The sequence below is a fragment of the Cervus canadensis genome, chromosome 2 (assembly GCF_019320065.1).
Source record: "Cervus canadensis isolate Bull #8, Minnesota chromosome 2, ASM1932006v1, whole genome shotgun sequence".
Classification (NCBI taxonomy): Eukaryota; Metazoa; Chordata; class Mammalia; order Artiodactyla; family Cervidae; genus Cervus; species Cervus canadensis.
In genome coordinates, this window is record NC_057387.1 from 91,120,424 (window position 1) to 91,140,204 (window position 19,781).

At 42.1% G+C, this 19,781-nt stretch overlaps 1 protein-coding gene across 4 annotated transcripts in view; it reads right to left on the bottom strand.

The window, feature by feature from the left end:
- Window positions 1-16,548: 16,548 nt before the first annotated feature.
- Window positions 16,549-19,781, bottom strand: part of ELAVL4 (ELAV like RNA binding protein 4) — an 88,422-nt gene continuing 85,189 nt past the window's right edge. For 2 of the 4 annotated variants that reach the window (XM_043461380.1, XM_043461379.1), the window contains exon 7: window positions 16,549-19,500. In XM_043461380.1, coding sequence (XP_043317315.1) covers window positions 19,173-19,500 — 328 coding nt within the window. In that variant the 3' untranslated portion in view covers window positions 16,549-19,172. Of the gene's footprint in view, window positions 19,543-19,781 lie in introns of all 4 variants that reach the window. The other 2 variants (XM_043461378.1, XM_043461377.1) reach the window with 1 other exon arrangement.

The window sequence follows — 19,781 nt, forward strand, 5'->3', positions numbered from 1 at the left end:
GGTAATAAGATCAGCACAACAAAAATAGCTTCCTTATCTACTATGTGTGATTGAAATACATTTTCTCATTTAGCTTTCACAGCAACTCATTAAGGTTAATACTTTTATCTCTATTTTATGAGACAAGGGAACCAACCGTTGCAAATCTTGTGATGCAGTCAAGATTTGAACTTACGTCTGACCCCAAACTCAAGCTCTTTCCATGGTGCCTATGTCTTACCTTAGAGGAGAGCTAGGACTTGTAAGTGGGATGGGGCCAGAAGAAAGGCAGCCACGTGGCATGTCAGGGATTCTTAGAAAAGATGAAGGAACAGATGGAAACTGGCTAGGATGGGGAATGGGGAAATTGCAAGGGATGGAAGTGCTGGTCTGCTATGGAGGTGGGCAAATCACCAAGTTCCAGGGGTCCCTCCATATGGCCAAGTTCTACCATGGCAGACTTCCTGCGCCCTCCCACTAGTTACAGCTCATGTTTCTGAGTCTCTGCTTCTGACCCACTGCTTCCATCCCCTCTGATCTCTGGGAGAGGCCCCAGTGACAGTTCTGCTTCTCTCACCAGTGTCAGCCCAGAACACATTTCCCACCTACCTCATAGTGGACAGGTTTAGCTGCAGGTTCCAGTTGTTGCTTCCAGTGATAGGCAAGTACCACTTGCACATGGAAATACATTTCTTACCTGGAGTTTGCAGAAGTAATTCTGCTGCTGGCTCCATAGAAACCTCCCACATGTAATCCCCTCTCTTCCCCTGTCTGCTGACTACACGCAGGGGAGTCATGGGCCTTAAGGGATGGTGAAGCCACAGGCTGGCTTTATAGACCCATGTGGGTCTATAAATTTCCACTTGGAGGAAAGCTTCCTACCTATCAGGAACGCTCATTATGACTTTGTGTGGATGAGAAATAAACTCTGGGTGGGGGCGGTTTTCTGTTACAGTAGCTTTGCCTTTGAGCATGCCCAGTTGCGTCCTACTCTTTCTGATCCCTTGGATTGTAGCCCACCAGGCTCCTCTGTCCATGGAACTTTTCAGCAAGAATACTGGAGTGGACTGCCATTTCTGCCTCCAGGGGATCTTCCCGACTGAGAGATCGAACCCACCTCTCTTGTGTCTCCTTTATTGGCAGGAGGATTCTTTACCAACTGTGCCACCTGGGAAGCCACTATAGCAGCTAGCCTTTGCTCAGTGCTCAGTACTCCTCAAACTCCAGCATGCACCAAAATCATTAGTGGTGCTTGTTAAAACAGATTTCTGGACCCCACTCCGAATTTCCAATTGAGTAGATCCTGAGGTAGGGCCTGAAAACTTGCATTTTTTTAAAATTGGTAGGTGGTGCTGCCTGTATGGGAACTACATTTTAAGAATTACTATCTTAACTCCTGCACCAAGTTCAAAGATTTCACCCCAATGAGAGAAGAATAACCTTGGGTCTCTGGAGGGTGAAGGCACAGCTGCATAGGAAGGGATCTTGGTTAGATAATGATGCTGATACCGAAAACAATGATGATATTCTTAAATTTCCACCTTTGAGGGGCCAAGACTTTTGTTGCAAAAGTGCCTTAGATGTCCCCTCCCTCAGGCTATGTGAGAGAAGGGAGGAAGCAGATATCTTGGGAGAGGCAATGAAATTTAGTAGAAAGAGTACATAAGCTTTGGAGTCAGAAAGACTGGGCTAGAACCCCATCTTCCCCACAAACAGCCTGTGGATGCTGGGAGAGTCTCAAGACTCCTTGGCATCTGAATCCTCACCTGTAAAGTGGGAAAAATGCTACATACTTCAAAGGTGGTGTAGGAAGATGACAGAGAGTGTATTCAAGCTCCTGGTTTCTGGTCTGTACTCAAGAAAAGGCATCATCATTTTTAAGTCTACTCTGAGCTCCTAGACCCCATGCCTGGGCTTGACCTGGCCATGTTAGTGTGTATAACTCTGGTCCTTTTCCCTGAACTGCCTCAGTTTCCCTTGAACAGCCATGGGCAACTGTCTGAAGACGGAGGAGATGTAGCTACCTGTAGCCACTATCCTGCCCAACTGGTGCTGACCTAAAACTCCAACCTGGCTCTCTTAGCTCACCAGCACACATGGGTCTGGCAAGCCTGATTCAGATGTCCTACTCCTTTTGTAATTCTTCTTGGGGCTGTCCTGACCTCAAGGCAGTTTCGTTAGGTTTATATTTAACTCTTCCTAAGTCCAGAGATGAGACCTAGCAAGTTTTTGCCAAAGTAAAAGTTCGGGTGGGGGTTAATGGCCAAATTAGAAGTAGGGATTGACAAAGCCAGCCCCAACTTTCTGGTCTGAACAGGACAGAGCTCCAGGCTCCAGGTACTTTCCTGTTAGTAGATCACTTTTCAACTTCCCTTCTCAAATGCCAGGCACTTAGCTGGAATCTTGGCTGGAAACCCCCAGGCATTGCTAGAAAATGCCTTTTAACTGTCACCAAGGCAAAACAGCCCTTGCTGGTATAAACTATATTTAACCTTTTTAAATGCAATCCATTTCTGGCTTTCCCTTTCACTTGGTCTGTGTGTTTAACAATGTGGTTAAAATGCCCTATAGGCCCTGGCAGTGACACCTCTGATGATCCCTGGCTAATCTCACTTGAATCTGAAGACAGTGGTCCAAAGGAAGCAGGTCAGAAATGGTTATCCCAAAGGAGTGATATTCGGTAGAGGTCACACAGTGTAAGTCTGGCAGAACAGGGGTCCAAATCCTCAGGTCTTAACATTACTCCACACTCTTTAGAAAGTTGACAACACAGATGAATTCAGTGACCTTAGAATAAAATCCATGGTCCATACTGGGGTCTGCAAAAGCCTGTATGACTTAGCCAGCTCTCCAATATCTTCTGGCATCTCTGTCCCTTCGCTTCCTGTTTTTCTGCCGTTCTGGCCATTTGTTGCTTCCTAGAACCTATTAAGTTCTTACTTACCTCTAGGACTTTGTATGGATATTATTTGCCTGTCCCTTTCACAATGACTCCTTCTAATCCTTCAGGTCTCATTTCAAAGTCTTTTTCTCAGGGAAAAGACTTCTACCCTGCCTAGCTAAAACTCCTCTGCTATTTTCTTCCATAGTATTTTCCTTCCCAGATCTTATCACAGTTCAGTTCAGTTCAGTTGCTCATTTGTGTCTGACTCTTTGCAATCCCGTGGACTGCAGCATTCCAGGCTTCCCTGTCCATCCCCAACTCCCAGAGCTTGCTCCAACTCACGTCCATTGAGTCAGTGATGCCATCCGACCATCTCATCCTCTGTCATCCCCTTCTCCTCCTGCCTTCAATCTTTCTCAGAATCAGAATCTTTTCCAATGAGTCGTTCTTCGCATCAGGTGGCCAGTATTAGAGCTTCAGCTTTAGCATCAGTCCTTCCGATGAATATTCAGGACTGATTTCCTTTAGGATGGACTGGTTTGATCTCCTTGGAGTCCGAGGGACTCTCAAGAGTCTTCTCCAATACCATAGTTCAAAAGCATCAATTCTTTTGCGCTCAGCTTTTTTCATTGTCCAACTCTAATATCCATACATGACTACTGGAAAAACCATAGCTTTGACTAGATGGACCTTTGTCAACAAAGTAATGTCTCTGCTTTTTAATATGCTGTCTAGGTTGCTCATAGCTTTTCTTCCAAGGAGCAAGTGTGTTTTAATTTTGTGACTGCAGTCACCATCTGTGGTGATTTTGGAGCCCAAGAAAATAAAGTCTGTCACTGTTTCCATTGCTTCCCCATCTATTTGCCATAAAGTGATGGGACCAGAAGCCATGATCTTCGTTTTCTGAATGTTGAGTTTTAAGCCAGTTTTTTCACTCTCCTCTTTGACTTTCATCAAGAGGTTCTTTAGTTCTTCTTCACTTTCTGCCATAAGGGTGGTGTCATCTGCATATGTGAGTTTATTTATATTTCTCCCGGCAATCTTGATTCTAGCTTGTGCTTAGTCCAGCCTGGCATTTCGCATGATGAACTCTGCATATGAGTTAAATAAGCATGCGACAATATATAACTGTGACGTACTCCTTTCCCAGTTTGGAACTAGTCTGTTGTTCCATGGCTGGTTCTAACTGCTGCCTCTTGACCTGCATACAGATTTCTCAGGATTCACGTAAGGTGGTTTGGTATTCCCGTCTCCTGAAGAATTTTCCACAGTTTGTTGTGATCCACACAGTCAAAGGATTTGGCATAGTCAATAAAGCAGAAATAGATGTTTTTCTGGAATTCTCTTGCTTTTTCAATGATCCAGCGGATGTTGGCAATTTGATCTCCTGTTCCTTTGCCTTTTCTAAAAACAGCTTGAACATCTGGAAATTCTCAGTTGAAGCCTTGCTTGGAGAATTTTGAACATTACTTTGCAGCATGTGAGATGAGTGCAGTTATGCGATAGTTTGAACATTCTTTGGCATTGTCTTTCTTAGGAACTGGAATGAAAACTGACCTTTTCCAGTCCTGTGGCCACTACTGAGTTTTCCCAATTTTCTGGCATAGTGAGTGCAACACTTTCACAGCATCATTTTTTAGGATTTGAAATAGCTCAACTGGAATTCTATCACCACCAATAGCTTTGTTCGTAGTGATGTTTCCTAAGGCTTGCTTGACTTCACATTCTAGGATGTCTGGTTCTAAGTGAGTGATCATACCGTCATTATTATCTGGGTCATGAAGATCTTTTTCGTATGGTTCTTCTGTGTATTCTTGCCACCTCTTCTTAATACCTTCTGCTTCTGTTAGGTCCATACCATTTCTGTCCTTTATTGTGCCCATCTTTGCATGAAATTTTCCCTTGGTATCCCTAATTTTCTTGAAGAGATCTCTAGTCTTTCTCAGTCTATTGTTTTCCTCTATTTCTTGTCTCTCCTTGCTATTCTATGGAACTCTGCATTCAGATGGGTATATCTTTCCTTTTCTCATTTGCTTTTCACTTCTCTTCTTTCCTCAGCTATTTGTAAGGCCTCCTCAGACAACCATTTTGCCTTTTTTTGCATTTCTTTTTCTTGGGGATGGTCTTAATCACTGCCTCCTGCACAGTGTCATGAACCTCCGTCCATAGTTCTTCAGGCACTCTGTCTATCAGATCTAATCCCTTGAATATATTTGCCACTTCCACTGTATCATCATAAAGCATTTGACTTAGGTAAGAACTGAATGGTCTAGTGGTTTTCCTACTTTCTTCAATTTAAGTCTGAATTTTGCAATAAGGAGTTCATAATCTGAGCCACAGTCAGCTCCCAGTCTTGTTTTTTGCCGAGTGTATAGAGCTTCTTCATCTTCGGCTGCAAAGAATATAATCAATCTGATTTCAGTATTGACCATCTGGTGATGTCCATGTGTAGAATCATCTCTTTTATTGTTGGAAGAGGATGTTTGCTATGACCAGTGCGTTCTCTTGGCAAAACTCTGTTAGCCTTTGCCCTGCTTCATTTTGTACTCCAAGGCCAAACTTGCCTGTTACTCCAGGTATCTCTTGACTTCCTACTTTTGCATTCCAGTCTCCTATGATGAAAGGGACATCTTTTTTTTCCTGTTAGTTCTAGAAATTCTTGTAGCTCATTATAGAACCGTTGAGTTTCTTCAGCATTATTGGTTGGGGCATAGACTTGGATGACTGTGATATTGAATGTTTTGCCTTGGAAATGAACAGAGATCATTCTGTCATTTTTGAGACTGCAGCCAAATACTGCATTTTGGATTCTTTTGTTGACCTTATCACATTCTGTAATTATTTTATTTATTGAATAAACAGGTGGATTGACTTGATACTCAAGTCATTTAATTCAATTAACTTAATTATTCACTTATTTAACATTTATTCATTATTAAACATTTATTGAGCACCTACTAAGGGCCATTATTTCAGGAGCTGAGGTTACAATAGTGAACAAAGATCCAAATCTCTGCACAATGGGGAAAATATCTAGAGGAGAGAAGGAAAGTAAATGGAGCTAATTGTAACCCCAAAGGTTTTACCTTAAAAGACTGGAAGGGTGGTGCTGCCTTTTGCTGAAATGGGGAAGAGAGTAGATTGAGTGGATGTGAAGGTAATAAGGCATGGCTTTTGGTTATATTAAGTTTCAGGTGCACTTTAGACAGTCAGAAGGAGACATCAATTCAGCAATTCTATATATGTCTTCAGAGTCAAAGGGAGAAATCTGGGCTGGAATTATATTTGGGATTCATCTGAACATAAATTATATTAAAAGCAATGGCCCTGGATGAGTGATTCTGATGAGTAAATGTAGTTAGAGAAAAGGTCCAAGAACACAGACTTCAGTATTTAGAGGTCAAAGAGGTGAGGAAGAAATTTAGAGATGGCCAGGAAAGTAGGAATAGGAATCAGAGTCTTCACTTGAAAATGAAGATGAGGCAGGAGGTATTGGAGGTTTGAAAGAAAGAGGAGAAAGCAGGATGGCATCATCTTGGAGAGAGGGAGAGTGAATGAACTAGAGTACAGTGAAATGAGGGAGGGCCAAAAAAGGATGCTTGTAAGCGTGGGATTATATTTTCAACCACGGAATTTAAACTGAATAGAAATGGAAGTGAGGACATGTGGGGTGGGGAGGGAAAGGACAATAAAAAGTGAGTTGAAGGTCTCAGTGGGTTGAAGGGTTATTTTGAGTCAGGGTAGTAAAGAGAGTGTGATAGGAAGTAGGCATTGACAAGAGGATGCTTGAAACTGGCATTCAGGTCTTAAGGACTGACATATGAGCAGGGAGGGAGTAATGAGGAGAGAGAAGCAGAAGTTGAGAGTTCGGAAGCAAGGAATATTGGAAGGATCATGTGTGTGCATATCAAAATCATCAAGAATTAAGATGGACTGGTTTTGGAGTGTCTTAGTGTGGTTCGGGGGAGTATTTATGAGAGATAGGTGTGTGCCTGGCACATGGTTAGCTCTCAGTCAATGCAGTTTGACCATTTATTTGCTTAATATTTGTTCAGGGTGCTGGGGCTTCTCTTGCGGGTACTTCTGAGTGAGGCAGAGCTCCATGGAAGGTTGTGATATTGCATTTCAAGTGGGGATGGGGGTTGCAAGACACAGTTGGGGCACCAGCCTGGAAAGTGTGGATCCCTGTGGCCGAGGTTGCCCGGCAGTCTAGGGTACAGGTCCTTCTGCAGGCTTCAGGCTGGACTCCCACCAGAGCCGCACGCCTCCAGCTCCGTGGCAGCAGCAGCAGATGGTGAGAAGTGGGTGGGCTGGGGGTATCTGTGACTGATCCCACGTTTGTCGGATTAATGAGGCCTCATGCCCGCCTTCTTTTCTGCAGTGTGCCAGCCGACAGTAGCTTCCTTTGCCGGGGTGGGTTTGTTTGTGGAAAATTTTGGCAGTGAAAGCTCAGCACCTGATTGAAAACTTCCTCTCCCCCTCGCCCTCCCCCTCCCCCCGTGCCTGGACTGGTCCTGCTGTATTCTGGGTCCTCAAGCCTGCCCCTGGGGTTCCTCCTGGCATCAGACTGATGAGGCTGAGATTAGGTAGTCCTGCTCCTGCATTTACAAATGGGGAATCTGAGGCCTAGAGAATTTAGATATTCATTCTGTCACAGGAGCCTCAGGATTCTGCACACAGTCTAAGCCCTTTGGGTATTTAGCTACGTCCCCAGGTTGGCATAGACTCCACAAGTAAGAATTTGGATTGTTCATATTTGAGGTTCAGACATATATAAGCATATATGATGGACATTGAGGTTGTGGGGAGAGAGCATTGGAAGCCAGATTACAATGAGGACAAGGAATTACTGAGAGAAAACATCGCTGTAGGAGGGGAGGGAGGCAAGCACAGCGGATCAGGCTGGTAAACTGGTGTGAAGGTAAGGAGCACTAGTCTTGGGCATAGTGGAGAGCTCTTCTTAGCCAACTTTGACCTGGCCCCTTGGTAAATCCTAAAAACCATTTCGGTAAGACACTGGGTAACTCTGTGGTAGGATTGTTCCTTTCCCAGCAAAGTGGGATAAGAGAGAGGAAGGGTGCATCTCCAGTGATGAACAAGAGTGAGAGAGCAAACGTGTGTGAGAGAGAGAGAGACAGCCCTGAGGATCTGGAGGTGAGTGAAGATGCTGAGATTTCCAGTTAGCAGGTTAGCAGGTGGCACAGATCAAGGCATGAGAGGTCAAAGACTGGTCAGTGCCACTGGATGGATAGCCCAGGAGAAGCCTTAGCCACATGGCAGACTGATGCAGGCAGTGATACCGCTGTGGCCGTGAGGTGAGTGGGGATGGAATTCGTGGCAGTGGAGACATAGGGGCTCTGGACATCTGGTGTGAACTTGAAGTTCAAGTTAGGCTTCATCAATGTGGTCAAACTGAGGGGCACAAGTGCAACAAAGTAGTAAGCAAACTTAAACCCGTGAGACAAAGCTGTCTAGTCTTTGTAACATGGTGATGTAGTACAAAAATATTCATTTGTCCCCAGTAGAGTAGAGGGACAGCCGTGTGGGGCCAGGGATGCATGCTTGGGGGTTGCAAGAGCCCAGAGTCCCACCTGGTGGTTCAGAGGGTTGAAGAAATAAAATGAGCACATCAATGAGAATATGTTCAGTGGTTGGGAAACTCTGCAGTATAGGAGTATATAAGGAGTACATTTAATATATAAACAAGGAGTATATTTTTTCTCAAGTAATAAGGGATCTTGGGGAGATAATCCAGGGTTGCTATAGCAATTCAGAGGTACCACCAAGGACCTAGTCACCTCATGTGTTTCTAATCTGCCGTTCATAGATTTTTACTAGTGCCTTCATGGTTGCAGCCAGACACATGCAGCTCCAGACATCACATCAGCATTCCATGTGGGAGGAAGGAAGAAGGGGAAGAGGGCAGTGGAAAAGGGTAAATACTGTGTTATCTGTTCTTTCATAGACATTTTTTTCTTTTTCTTTTTTCTTTTTTTTTTTAGGTTACAGATTTTATTTGTTAATTTATTTTTGGCTGTGCTGGGTCTTCATTGCTGTGTGGGCTTTTCCCTCTAGTTATGGTGAGAAGCAGCTACTCTCTAGTTGCAGACTTCTCATTGCAGTGGCTTCTTTTGTTGCAGAGCACAGACTCTAGGGCATGGACTTCAGTAGCTGCAGTTCACGGGCTCCAGAGCACAGGTTCAGTAGTCGTGGCACATGGGCTTAGTTGCTTAGTGGTATGTGGAAACATCCCAGACCAAGGATCAAACCTGTGTCTCCTGCATTAACAAGCAGATTCTTTACCACTGAGCCACAAAGGAAGCCCCTGTGTCATCTTTTAAGGAACTTTCCTGGAAGCCTCACCAAGGACTTGTTATATCTCATTGACCAGAACCTTGTGATGTGGCTACCTCTAACTGTAAGGAAAACTGAAAGATATTTTGTAGCTAAGTGTTTTGTTGCCCCGATGAAATCAGAGTTCTGTTAGATAGGAAGAAGAAATGTGAATAGGACTGTGACAAATGCTGCATGTATTCAGGGAACAGTTCCTGGTTTTGCATAGCTGGACCAAAAAAGAGGGATGTAGCTAGCTGAACCATCAGAGCCAAGGTGATGCAAGGCCTTGAAAGTCATATTCAGGCATCTGGGCTGTATCATCTGAGTGATGGAAATCCAGTGATGGGATGTAGGCAGGGGAGTGATTTAGTCAAATTAGTGTTTTTGGCAGATCATCCTGGCTGAGGGGGTGAAAGGAGTGTTGATGGTGAGGAGGGAAGTTCTCCTGTGAGGTTAGTGCCAGAATCTGTGTACAAACACAGACAGTGTCCAGGTGATCTCTGAATGAGATGTTAAGACTCAAACTAGGATATCAGCCATGAGGAGGGGGAGAGAGGAAGGAATTTGAGAAATTTTCAGCAGGTAAAAATGACTGAGTTTGGTAAATGATTGCATAGTTAGGGGAAGGGGGTTGGAGTTCAGAAATACTCCTGGGTGTCCCCCATTAATTGGGATGTGGAATACAAGAGAAAAAGTAGGTCTGGAATATATAGTCAACACTTGAACAATATGGGTTTGAACTGCATGGGTCCACTTATACACAGAATTTTTTCAATAGTAAACACCACAGCAGTACTATACAGTTCATGGTTGGTTGAATCAGGGATGCAGAGGGCCAACTATAATGTATATTCAGATTGTCAATTGCCAAAGGGCCAATGGCACCCCTAAAGTCTGAGTTGTTCAAGGGTCAACTGTATAATTGGTTCAAAATCTCACAGGAAGTTGGTGGCAGAGCTGGCAATTGAATCCAGCTCTCATAGGAAAGTGTTCTTTCCATTTTTCTACTTTATTCTTCAACCTCTATCCTCTGGAGCCAGGAAAAACAATCTCCTGAAGTCATTGGACCCACCGATTTGTCTTCCCCTTCTCTATTCACCAAGTCATGAGAGCCCAGAGATGAAATTGATCCAGTGGTGGCATCTTGCTCCTGGAGGGCCTAGTTTGATGAGGGTGTGCTAAGGGGTGGGCAGATGGGGCCACCACAAACCCCAGCCCTGCTCTCACTAATGCTGGGGGGGGTCCAGGAGGACCAAATAAGGAGGCTGAACTGACCTGCTTGCGAAATCGCTTCAGTTGTGTCCAACTCTCCGTGACCTTTTGGACCATAGCCTGCCAGTCTCCTCTATCCGTGGGATTTTCCAGGCAATGACACTGGAGTGGGTTGCCACGCCCTCTTCCAGGGGATCTTCCCGACCCAAGGATTGAACCCATGTCTGTTATGTCTCCTGAATCAGGAGGGAGGGTTCTTTACCACTAATGCCACCTGGGAAGCCCCACCAAGGAAGGCAAGGCCAAGGCCAATTGTGTGAAAAGTTGGGGAGAGCTACCTTTTATAAATAGTCTGATCAGATCATCTTGGGTGAGACAGAACTTACGACTCTTGTGCCTACAGCCAAGAGGAGCCAGACTTGGTGATATCAGTCTTTTAACAGGTATTTGCTTATGAATGAAAATGCCTCATTTCTCTCCTCTCAAACTTTCTGGCACCCTGTGTTTCTAAAGAAACCCCCTGCTTCAGCCTGAGTGTTCAACTCCTTTTCTCTTATTCTGTTGCTATCTGCCCACCACTGCCTACCTAGGGTCCTCAGAACCTGCCTCCATCTGTTCACCAGCCTCAGGAAGGTCTGCCTTCGCCCTGCCGTGCCCAGACACTCCTCACTGTATTGCCCAGGCTCTTTAAGCTGCCTGCCCCACCCAAGCCATTCTTCACCAGCAGGCCATGTTGTGTAGCACATGACTCCAGCCCTGGCGTCAGCTGTTTGGACTAGGTTGGTCTGTGGGAAAGAGAAGTAATAGTAGCAGCAGCCTGTAAATGCCAGCCAACCAGGGTCAACCTGGTCCCTCTCTCGGGAATTTGAGCTGTTTATGCAGGGAGAAGTGGACTTTCGATAAAGTACATCATCGAAGAGTTGCAGGGAGTAAGGAAATAAAGTGGCTGAGTCACTTGTAGTGGCTGGGGTCCAGAGGATGGACCAATTTCTTCTCTGGTTGCTGAGGAGGAATCAGAGCCTCTTCTGGTGTGTGGGTGGAGTTGCTATTGTATTGGGTTGGCCAAAATGTTTGGGGTTTTATGTATAATGGGGAACCCAATTAGAACCCAACTGGCCAAACCAATGTTTCAAAAGCAGCTCAAGTACCACAAGACCAAGTAAGATTTCCAAGCGCCTATTCCACATGCATCCCTACTATCTTGTCCCTCCTTTACTTGAGGGTTTCTCTGTTCTTTACATTCAGAGGCATCCACCACTGACCCCCACTGCCCTCCTCCCCGCAGTCAGATGGCCCCGTCTGAACTGTTATCTTCTGGGAATCTTTCTGGCTATAGTTTGACTTCTACTATTCTTCACTGAGTGTCAGAGACTTGATGTATTTTATGTTTTTCTTTAAATCATTTATTATTTTTGGCTGCACTGGGTCTTTGTTGATATCCATGAGCTTTCTCTAGTTGCGCAAGCTGGGACTGCTCTCTAGTTGCGGTGTGTGTACTTTTCCTTGTGGTGGCTTCTCTTGTTGCAGAGCATAGATTCTAGGGTTCTCCGGCTTCAGTAACTGTGACGCATGAGCTTAGCTGATCTCCAGCATGTGGGATCTTCCCAGAACCAGGGACAGAACCCATGTCCCCTGCATTGGTAAATGAATTCTTCACCACTGGACCACCAGGGAAGTTCGATATATTTTATATCGTTCCTTCTCTGGTCAGGAGTCTCAGAGACATTAAACAGTTTACAGGGAATTCAAACCCAGAACTTTCTTTCACCAGAGCTGTCCTCTTACCTTCAAGCCATATTCTCTTTCCTTTCTGAGCCCTGGAATACTCGTCTCACTCTCCAAGGATTTTAAAAATTTCCTCTAATTCTCCTCCCAGCATAGAAACTGCCTGGCATAGCTAAATAATTGTTTCATAGATCTTGTCTTTGTAACAGAATTCCAAACTTCTATTCCTTTTTTGTTTCTACTGCAGTGTCACACACAAAATAAGTGGGAGAAAAGAAAACTGAGCATGTTTCCTCAGCGTGTGCCTCTAGCTCAGTGCCTGGCACGTGGCAGATGGTCAGGGTGAGGATTGTAGTGTGGACAAGGCCTAGGTAGGTTTCCCCACTGATGGTGGTGTCACATTGAAAGGTCATTGGTGTGGTTTAGTGGAAAGACATTGGACTGGAGCCAGATGGCATGGGTGTAAATTCCAATTCTACTTCATGCTGTATAATCATACTTAACATCTCTGAGCCTGCTTTGTCAGATATAAAATGGGGATTAAGTAACGTGCTTCCCAGGATTGTTCTGAGGATCTGGTGGCAGCACAGGTAGTGAAAGGAGCCCCCACCACAGTAATGCTGGCTCGTTCACACAGCGCCTTTAATTCATAGGGAGTCTAACAGGACCAAGTTCACGGGCAGCTAAGGCGGCTTGTAAACATTCTTACTTTCTACTCCTATCCTTGACTTCTTTCTACCTCAATGACTTTTGGTGTCTGTCAACAAATAATCTTGCTTGATTTTTTAGCACTGCTGGGCAAACAGCAGTTTAAAAACTGTTCCTTTTGTTTTTGTTTTTTAATTTGCTAGTAAACCAAAGTTATTGGACCTATTTTTCCATTAAAGATTTGGGGAGAAGGTTAGCCCCAGGCACAGAGCATTAATGCTATTTCCCTTGTTTGTTATATAACAGGACTCATCTCCACTTTTAATTGAAATGAAACTCTAATTGTGACAGAATTGGCTTGTAGCCAGGGTGGTATAACTGGGAGCTTTGGGGTCACATGGGTCTGGGTTTGAATTCTGTCTTCACCACTGACACCCTTGGACAAGATGCAAATCTCTCTGAATCTCTTTTTGCTCAGTGTGAAAGGGGGATATCACTCCTCACTGAGTTGGTAGAAGGACCAAATGCTAAATGTACAGTGCCTGGCATATTGGAAAGATAATAAATGCTAGTGCTGTTTCTAGAAACCATTTCTTAAAACTCGAGGACTTTGCTGGAAACCATTTAAAATAATTACATGGCATCTTGGAGTGGCATTGAGTCCACTTTGCATTTGAACTACTAGTAGATCAAACTGGACTTGCGTAGGGAGGACTTCTGGTAATTAACCCGGGGTCGGGTGATTTTGAGCCAATTTTTATTCTGCCACGGAAGCCCAAAACGATGAGACTGGAGAAATGCTATTCCTTTAATTGAAGGAACACTTTTATGTTCTCAGGTCTATTTTAATCTTAAGTGCCGATTATGCATCATTCTCTCCTGTTAACAGACACTTCTGTAAGTGATCTGCACAGAGAGAAATATGATTCTAACATAAATACTGTACCATGAGAAATTATCTTATTACCTAATATGCCAAAAAGCTAATAAGATAAAGGAACAGTTCGAGTCATTTTTGGACAATATTAAAATTTGATTTTAGCTCATGGAAATAAAATGTAATTTCTTTTTATTATTCTCTTTTACAGGTAGAACAAAGGCAGTGAAGGGTGTAAGGATATTATATAGCTGTGTTCCGTGAGCTCTTGTTAAGGCTGTGGAACGGATCCAGGAAGGATGGCCTCGATGGCTCTTCCATTTAGAAATTACACTCTGGCTGCTAATGCTGTCTTATCAGATCTGAGTTTTGAATTTGCAGATGAAAGTAGAAAACCCCATTTCCTATTTAACTGTACAAATGTTTGCCTCTGTGTGTTTACATGCATATGTCTGTTAGGGAGCAAATGTATAGTGCCTACAAAAAGTCAATTTCAAGAACTGGGAGTTTCCTGAATCACCTATGGTAAAAGGTGGTTTAGTGTTGAACTCTGACAAGGATAAAGTAGCCAGACCCAAACATTGACTAGGCAGGGGACTCAGGAGGCTTTGTGAGTTTCAAATATGCTTTCAAATATTATCCTTTGGGATTCAAATGTTTTATTTACAAATGAACAAGTAATGATGGATTTTGATGAAAGAAGTTTAAACAGTACCCTCGTTGATAAAAACTGCTGGCTGAAACTATTTGGTTGTGTTTGATCTTTGGTAGCAGATGTAAGTAGTTTTGCTGATGGTGGTGATGAGGTGGGCTGGTTATGGACACAAGCATGTGTTTTTTTTTGCCTTCTCTTCCTCTGACTTTGACAGAAGTAATACTAAGTAAATGCCTTCAGCCTTCTCTGGAATGCAATTTTTCATCCAAGCAAAACATAACGTACCTAGGGCCTGAAAGAAATTTAATAATCTCTGCATTCTTGTGATTTGTTAAACCTTTCCAACAAACACCTAGAGAAACTATACAATGTTTGCCTGGAGATTTGAGGTAACAGGCTTACACTTGCAGTGAGATGGATTTTTTATTAGATGTTAGGCAGACATGTTGTGCTGATGGTGGGAAGCATTGCTGAGAGGGTGTAGTAGAATGCCCTTCTATGGATATTTTATAGATCTATTTAAACACCTACAGACATTTGTGAAACTTTTAGGATAGATCTGTTGGAGGTTGGGGAATGAACTGTTTGAGCTGGTAAGATTCCATCAACTTCCAATATTCCAAAATAATGTATCCATTTGTTTAAAGTGCACTAAAATGACAACTTTAAGGAGCAGGGGAGGTGATGCTTGGTGATAACTATCATAGGCTTTGCAGCAACATTTTTGGACCCTAGACACACATTTGTGAAGCTCTGTTATTCCTGGGGGGCAGTGATGAGTTTGAATGCCTGTTTTTCTTCAGAAACGGAACATAGGGTCTTTTCTTTAAGATAAAACTAAAGGAAGAAACTTTAAGTATGTGGAGTTCAGGCTGACTTAGAGTTTTAATATTTAGTGTGGTTAATTAAATCCCATTCTTTGCCCTGAATTTAATTATCCTAACCACTGAAGTAATTTAATATAATAATAAAAAAGGAGGTAATGAGAAACCGAGGAGAATCTTGACTACTCCTTCCTCTGGATCAGTGGGGGCATCTCTTCTTCCTGTGTCAGCTTGTAGACGGTGATGTGACGTTTTACGGAGTATTATGAATTTTCAATTAATGAGAAGATGAAAAAGAAAGACAGTAGATCATCAGTGAATGATCATAACAGGAAATCACTAAAAAGCTCATCTGTAAAGTTCAGATCATATTTTAATATGACTTCATGATATTTTAGGTAGTCTTTTCCCCTAGGCTGAGCTTAAATCATGTACTTTATACACAGTATGAAAAAGTCTTTGTTTAGGGTTTCTATTTAAAGGTAAGAAAGTCAGATATTTGCCACTTCTAAGCAAAAATGAATTTAAATAAAGAGGTGATCTTTCTTGTCACTTACAGTAGAGATGGTCTGTTTCCTTACTATTGCTCAAGCTCTGCCATCTCAAAACTGAAGTGTGGTGCAGTTCTATCAGACTTGGATTCAAGTTCCAACTGGAGGACTTTGATGGTGGTCCAGTGGCTACAACTCTGTGCTCGCAATGCAGGGGCTTTGGGTTCGACCCCTGATCAGGGAACTAGATCCCACATGTCACAACTAAGACCTGGTACAGCCAAATAAATTATATATATATAAATCCCAGCTGGAAATTTGCTAGCCATTTCAAGTTTTACTTAATCTCACTGACCTCAGTCTTGCCATCTGTGAAGTGAGGATGGTGCTATCTCCTTCTCCCAGATCGCTGTGGGGCCAAGGGAGGGAACACAGAGGGCAGCACACAGCCTGTCTGACACATAATAGGTGGCCTGTAGATAGTGACTCCCTTTCTTCTGCACAAGTCACAAGTATGCTTATAAATGAATGACAGACGCTAATGGATCATAAAGCCAAACATAATGCCAAATGTGTTGGCTTGTTATCAACCAGCACAGTGCTTCTGACACTTGACCAGTGATTCAGTTGGGGATCTGGTTAAATATAGATTTGCATACAGCCGGAGACACTGCATTTAACAAGCTCCCAGATGACGCTTATACTGCGGGTTAAAGACCACACCTTATAGTAGTGTGGGACTAGGGCAATGACTTTTGAATACTGAATTGACTTTGAGAGACTTGGCTAAGTTGCAAAACAGAATTTTACTCTGCCTTTTTCGTTTAATGGTAAAAATATTGGGGAAATCTGAAGATGTTACCAAAAAAAAAAAAAAAAGTGTGAATAAACACATTTAAAAATCTGGGAAGCTCAAATCCATTCTACACACTTTCATTTATTGTCTGGACAGATAAAGTACAAATAATTAAAACACAACAAGATTAAGGAAAAAAAAACATTTACAATACTTTCCCTCAGAAATCATCTAAACTAGCAAGATTAACATGAAGTCATTCATTATAACTAAAGTATACAACTGCCTGGTCCTAAGATTTTTTTTCCTTTTTTTTTCCCCCAAGAGTGAACACATTATAGAGAAGAGATGTTGGCATGCCTTTCCCACTAATGCTTAGCAAATGCATCAAAACTTTGCCAGCAAACTGCGTTCATTCATAGCAGGTGATATAAAAAGGTTTCCCTGAATGTTGAACGAGTGTTCTCTGAACTGAAATCTGGTGTTTTGTTTTGTTTTTTTTTCTCAAAACCGAAACGAGGAAAAAAAAATAGAAAAAAAATTTCAAGGAGGAGTCTATGGTGCAGCCCTGGTTTTCATTATCTGCCTACCACTACGACGACTACTACAAAGTTTGCCTCTTCAGTGTGAAAACAACAGTCTGTCTACATGCACTTAGTGGGTTCAGCATGGGAAAAAACGCACAAAATAAGCACAAGTTATAAATAACCATAACGTTTTATTACCATTAAGACTAAACTGGTATTGAAAAGATTGTATATAACAAGACAAGAAAAGCAATAGCAAATTTTAACTATCAACTAGATTATGCATAGCGAGTAACTGTTTCTATCACCCAGGGAAGAGCATGAACCCTTGTATTTTTTTGTTTCGTTTTTGTTTTAAATATATAACCGTACAAAGCACAAACGTCCTCAAGTGGTCAGTGCGCGGGACGTGGGAGAAGGCTCCCCCAGTCGTTTTGTTCCCTCAGCTCTGTTTTGTTTTCCCCAATCTGAATTACATTAAAAGAAAGACCCAGTTGTTTTTATTTTTCTACTGTGCAGTAAGAAAAAAATATTCACAACAAACATGACAATATATCAAACAATAGTTCTACACAAGTTACCTTGATACCTCTTTAACTGTCACTTAAATATCATAAGAAAACATTTTAAGACATATACAAACAAAACTAGCCAAGTGTTACAACTTATAATAAATTAACCCAAAGAAAAAATAACTTTATATATATATATTTATATTGTATATACACATACACACACAACAGAATGACACAATAATATGCTTCTTCCCATAGTTTAAGTAAACAAATACGTAGTCTAGCCAATCTAGCTATATTTGATCTCGGCCATAGGCATCATCACATCGGCGATTAAATAAATAAGTGTTTCAAGCAACATAAACAGTGTTTCAAATGTACCAACACAGCCCAATTCTATCAGCATGGGCTACAAAGTGAATTTGAAAATTCCTTAATGAATTTAAAGCAAATGTATCTTTTGTTTTCCTCTCCTAAACACATTACATTTAACTATGATACTAAGATATGTAAATAATTTCGTAGCACCTACTGCTCAAACTAAGGAAGTTTTAGATCGAAAGGAAAATTAATCTTTTTAGTTTTTGTTCTGCTGACATCCCATACTGATGACTTAAAGAAAAACTGTCTTTCAACTCATCTCCTTGCTTTTGGGTTTTGACTGTGGGGAACTGTGGTACCCTGGGTAGAACGAACACTCCTTTCCCCTAGTAATTAATAATTTTTTTATTATTATTACATGCTATGAAAAGATATGAAGATCATCTGTTTATAGCCCATCCTTCAAAAAACAGTCTACGAATCCAGTTTAAAACACACATCTTGATCTCTAAAAAGTTACCAGTGCAGTATGAACGCGACAAAGTTGTCAATTTCCCCTAAATTAGCCAGTCAAAATATTTTTTTCTCAAATCCAGATTCTCTTGTAAAAATTCTTTATATTTTATAAAAATAGATTTTTCTTGAAACCCATTTTCAGCAAAGAGACCACCTCTTTGGCAACAATGTTAATGTTATTAAATTGTTAATGTCATCAGGTATCCCCCTCGCCCCCATCCCCTAACAGAAGACTGTTTTAGTTCACATGATATAAAAGAAAAAAGGAAAAATAAAAAAATTTGCAAAAGTTTTTTAATTTTTGCAATTTTTATTATTCCTCTTTAATTTGTGTGGGGGTTTTTTTTTTTTTGACCAATCTGATTGGATCAACATCTTGACAAAAAAAAAAAATCTTTTATTTTCTCTCTTTGAATCCCATTACTTTGTAAAAATTGTTTTATTTTTATTATTATTTTTTTTTGTCTTTTGTTTTTCTTCTTCAAATGAGCGAATGGTCATCTTAAAAAGATCCACCTTCAAGGAAGGTAGTAAAGTTAGCTGGCTGGGTAAAAATCCCTGCACGTCGCTATCTATGTATATATAGTCAACAACGACAGCTATGAAAGAACATTCAATGCATCAAAGGTATTTTTTTGTGTTTTTTTTCTTTTTTTCTAAGCATTATAAAATCCTTTCCTGGTACACCTCAGGATAATCCAATGTTTTAATACTTAGGCAACACTGGCTTATAAAGTCCATGGTTGAATATAAGCCTTGAAAAGTTTGTTTCTCTCTCTTTTGTGTGTGTGTGTGTGTGTGTGTGCGCGCGTGTGTTTTGTTCGTATATATTTATATATATAATTTAATAAGTAAGGATGGGAAATTCAGGACTTGTGAGCTTTGTTGGTTTTAAAGGAGACTTGCAACACTCGGTCTCCCAGGCGGTACCCGTTGAGGCTGGCAATGGCCATGGCTGCCTCATCATAGTTGGTCATGGTGACAAAGCCGAATCCCTTGCACTTGTTGGTGTTGAAGTCGCGGATGACCTTGACGTTGTTCACTGCGCCAAAGGGGCCAAAGAGCTGCCAGAGGACACTCTCGTCAGAATCAGGGGACAGGTTGTAGACAAAGATGCACCAGCCGGTTCCTGTGTGACCAGGGATGTTCATTCCCACAAGGCTTGTCATCCCATCAATGGTGATTGGAGAGAACCTGGGGGGACAAGCAGAAGGGGGGACTGGTCCAGACATCAGTCTGACCGTGGATAACACACAGATGCACAGACAGAGACACGGGCAGAGGGCTGAGTGAGTGTTTGCAGGAGAGTCTTCAGGGTTTAAAAACCAAAATGCAAAAACTAATGTCTGTGGCATTTCTTCTCATGGGAACAGCTAGACTGGCTAAGGCATGTAAATGCCAAGAGAAAATCCTAGGTCAACTCCTAAAAACCAGGAAGAACTCTCAGAGCAAGGCTCTGTCACACTATCACAATG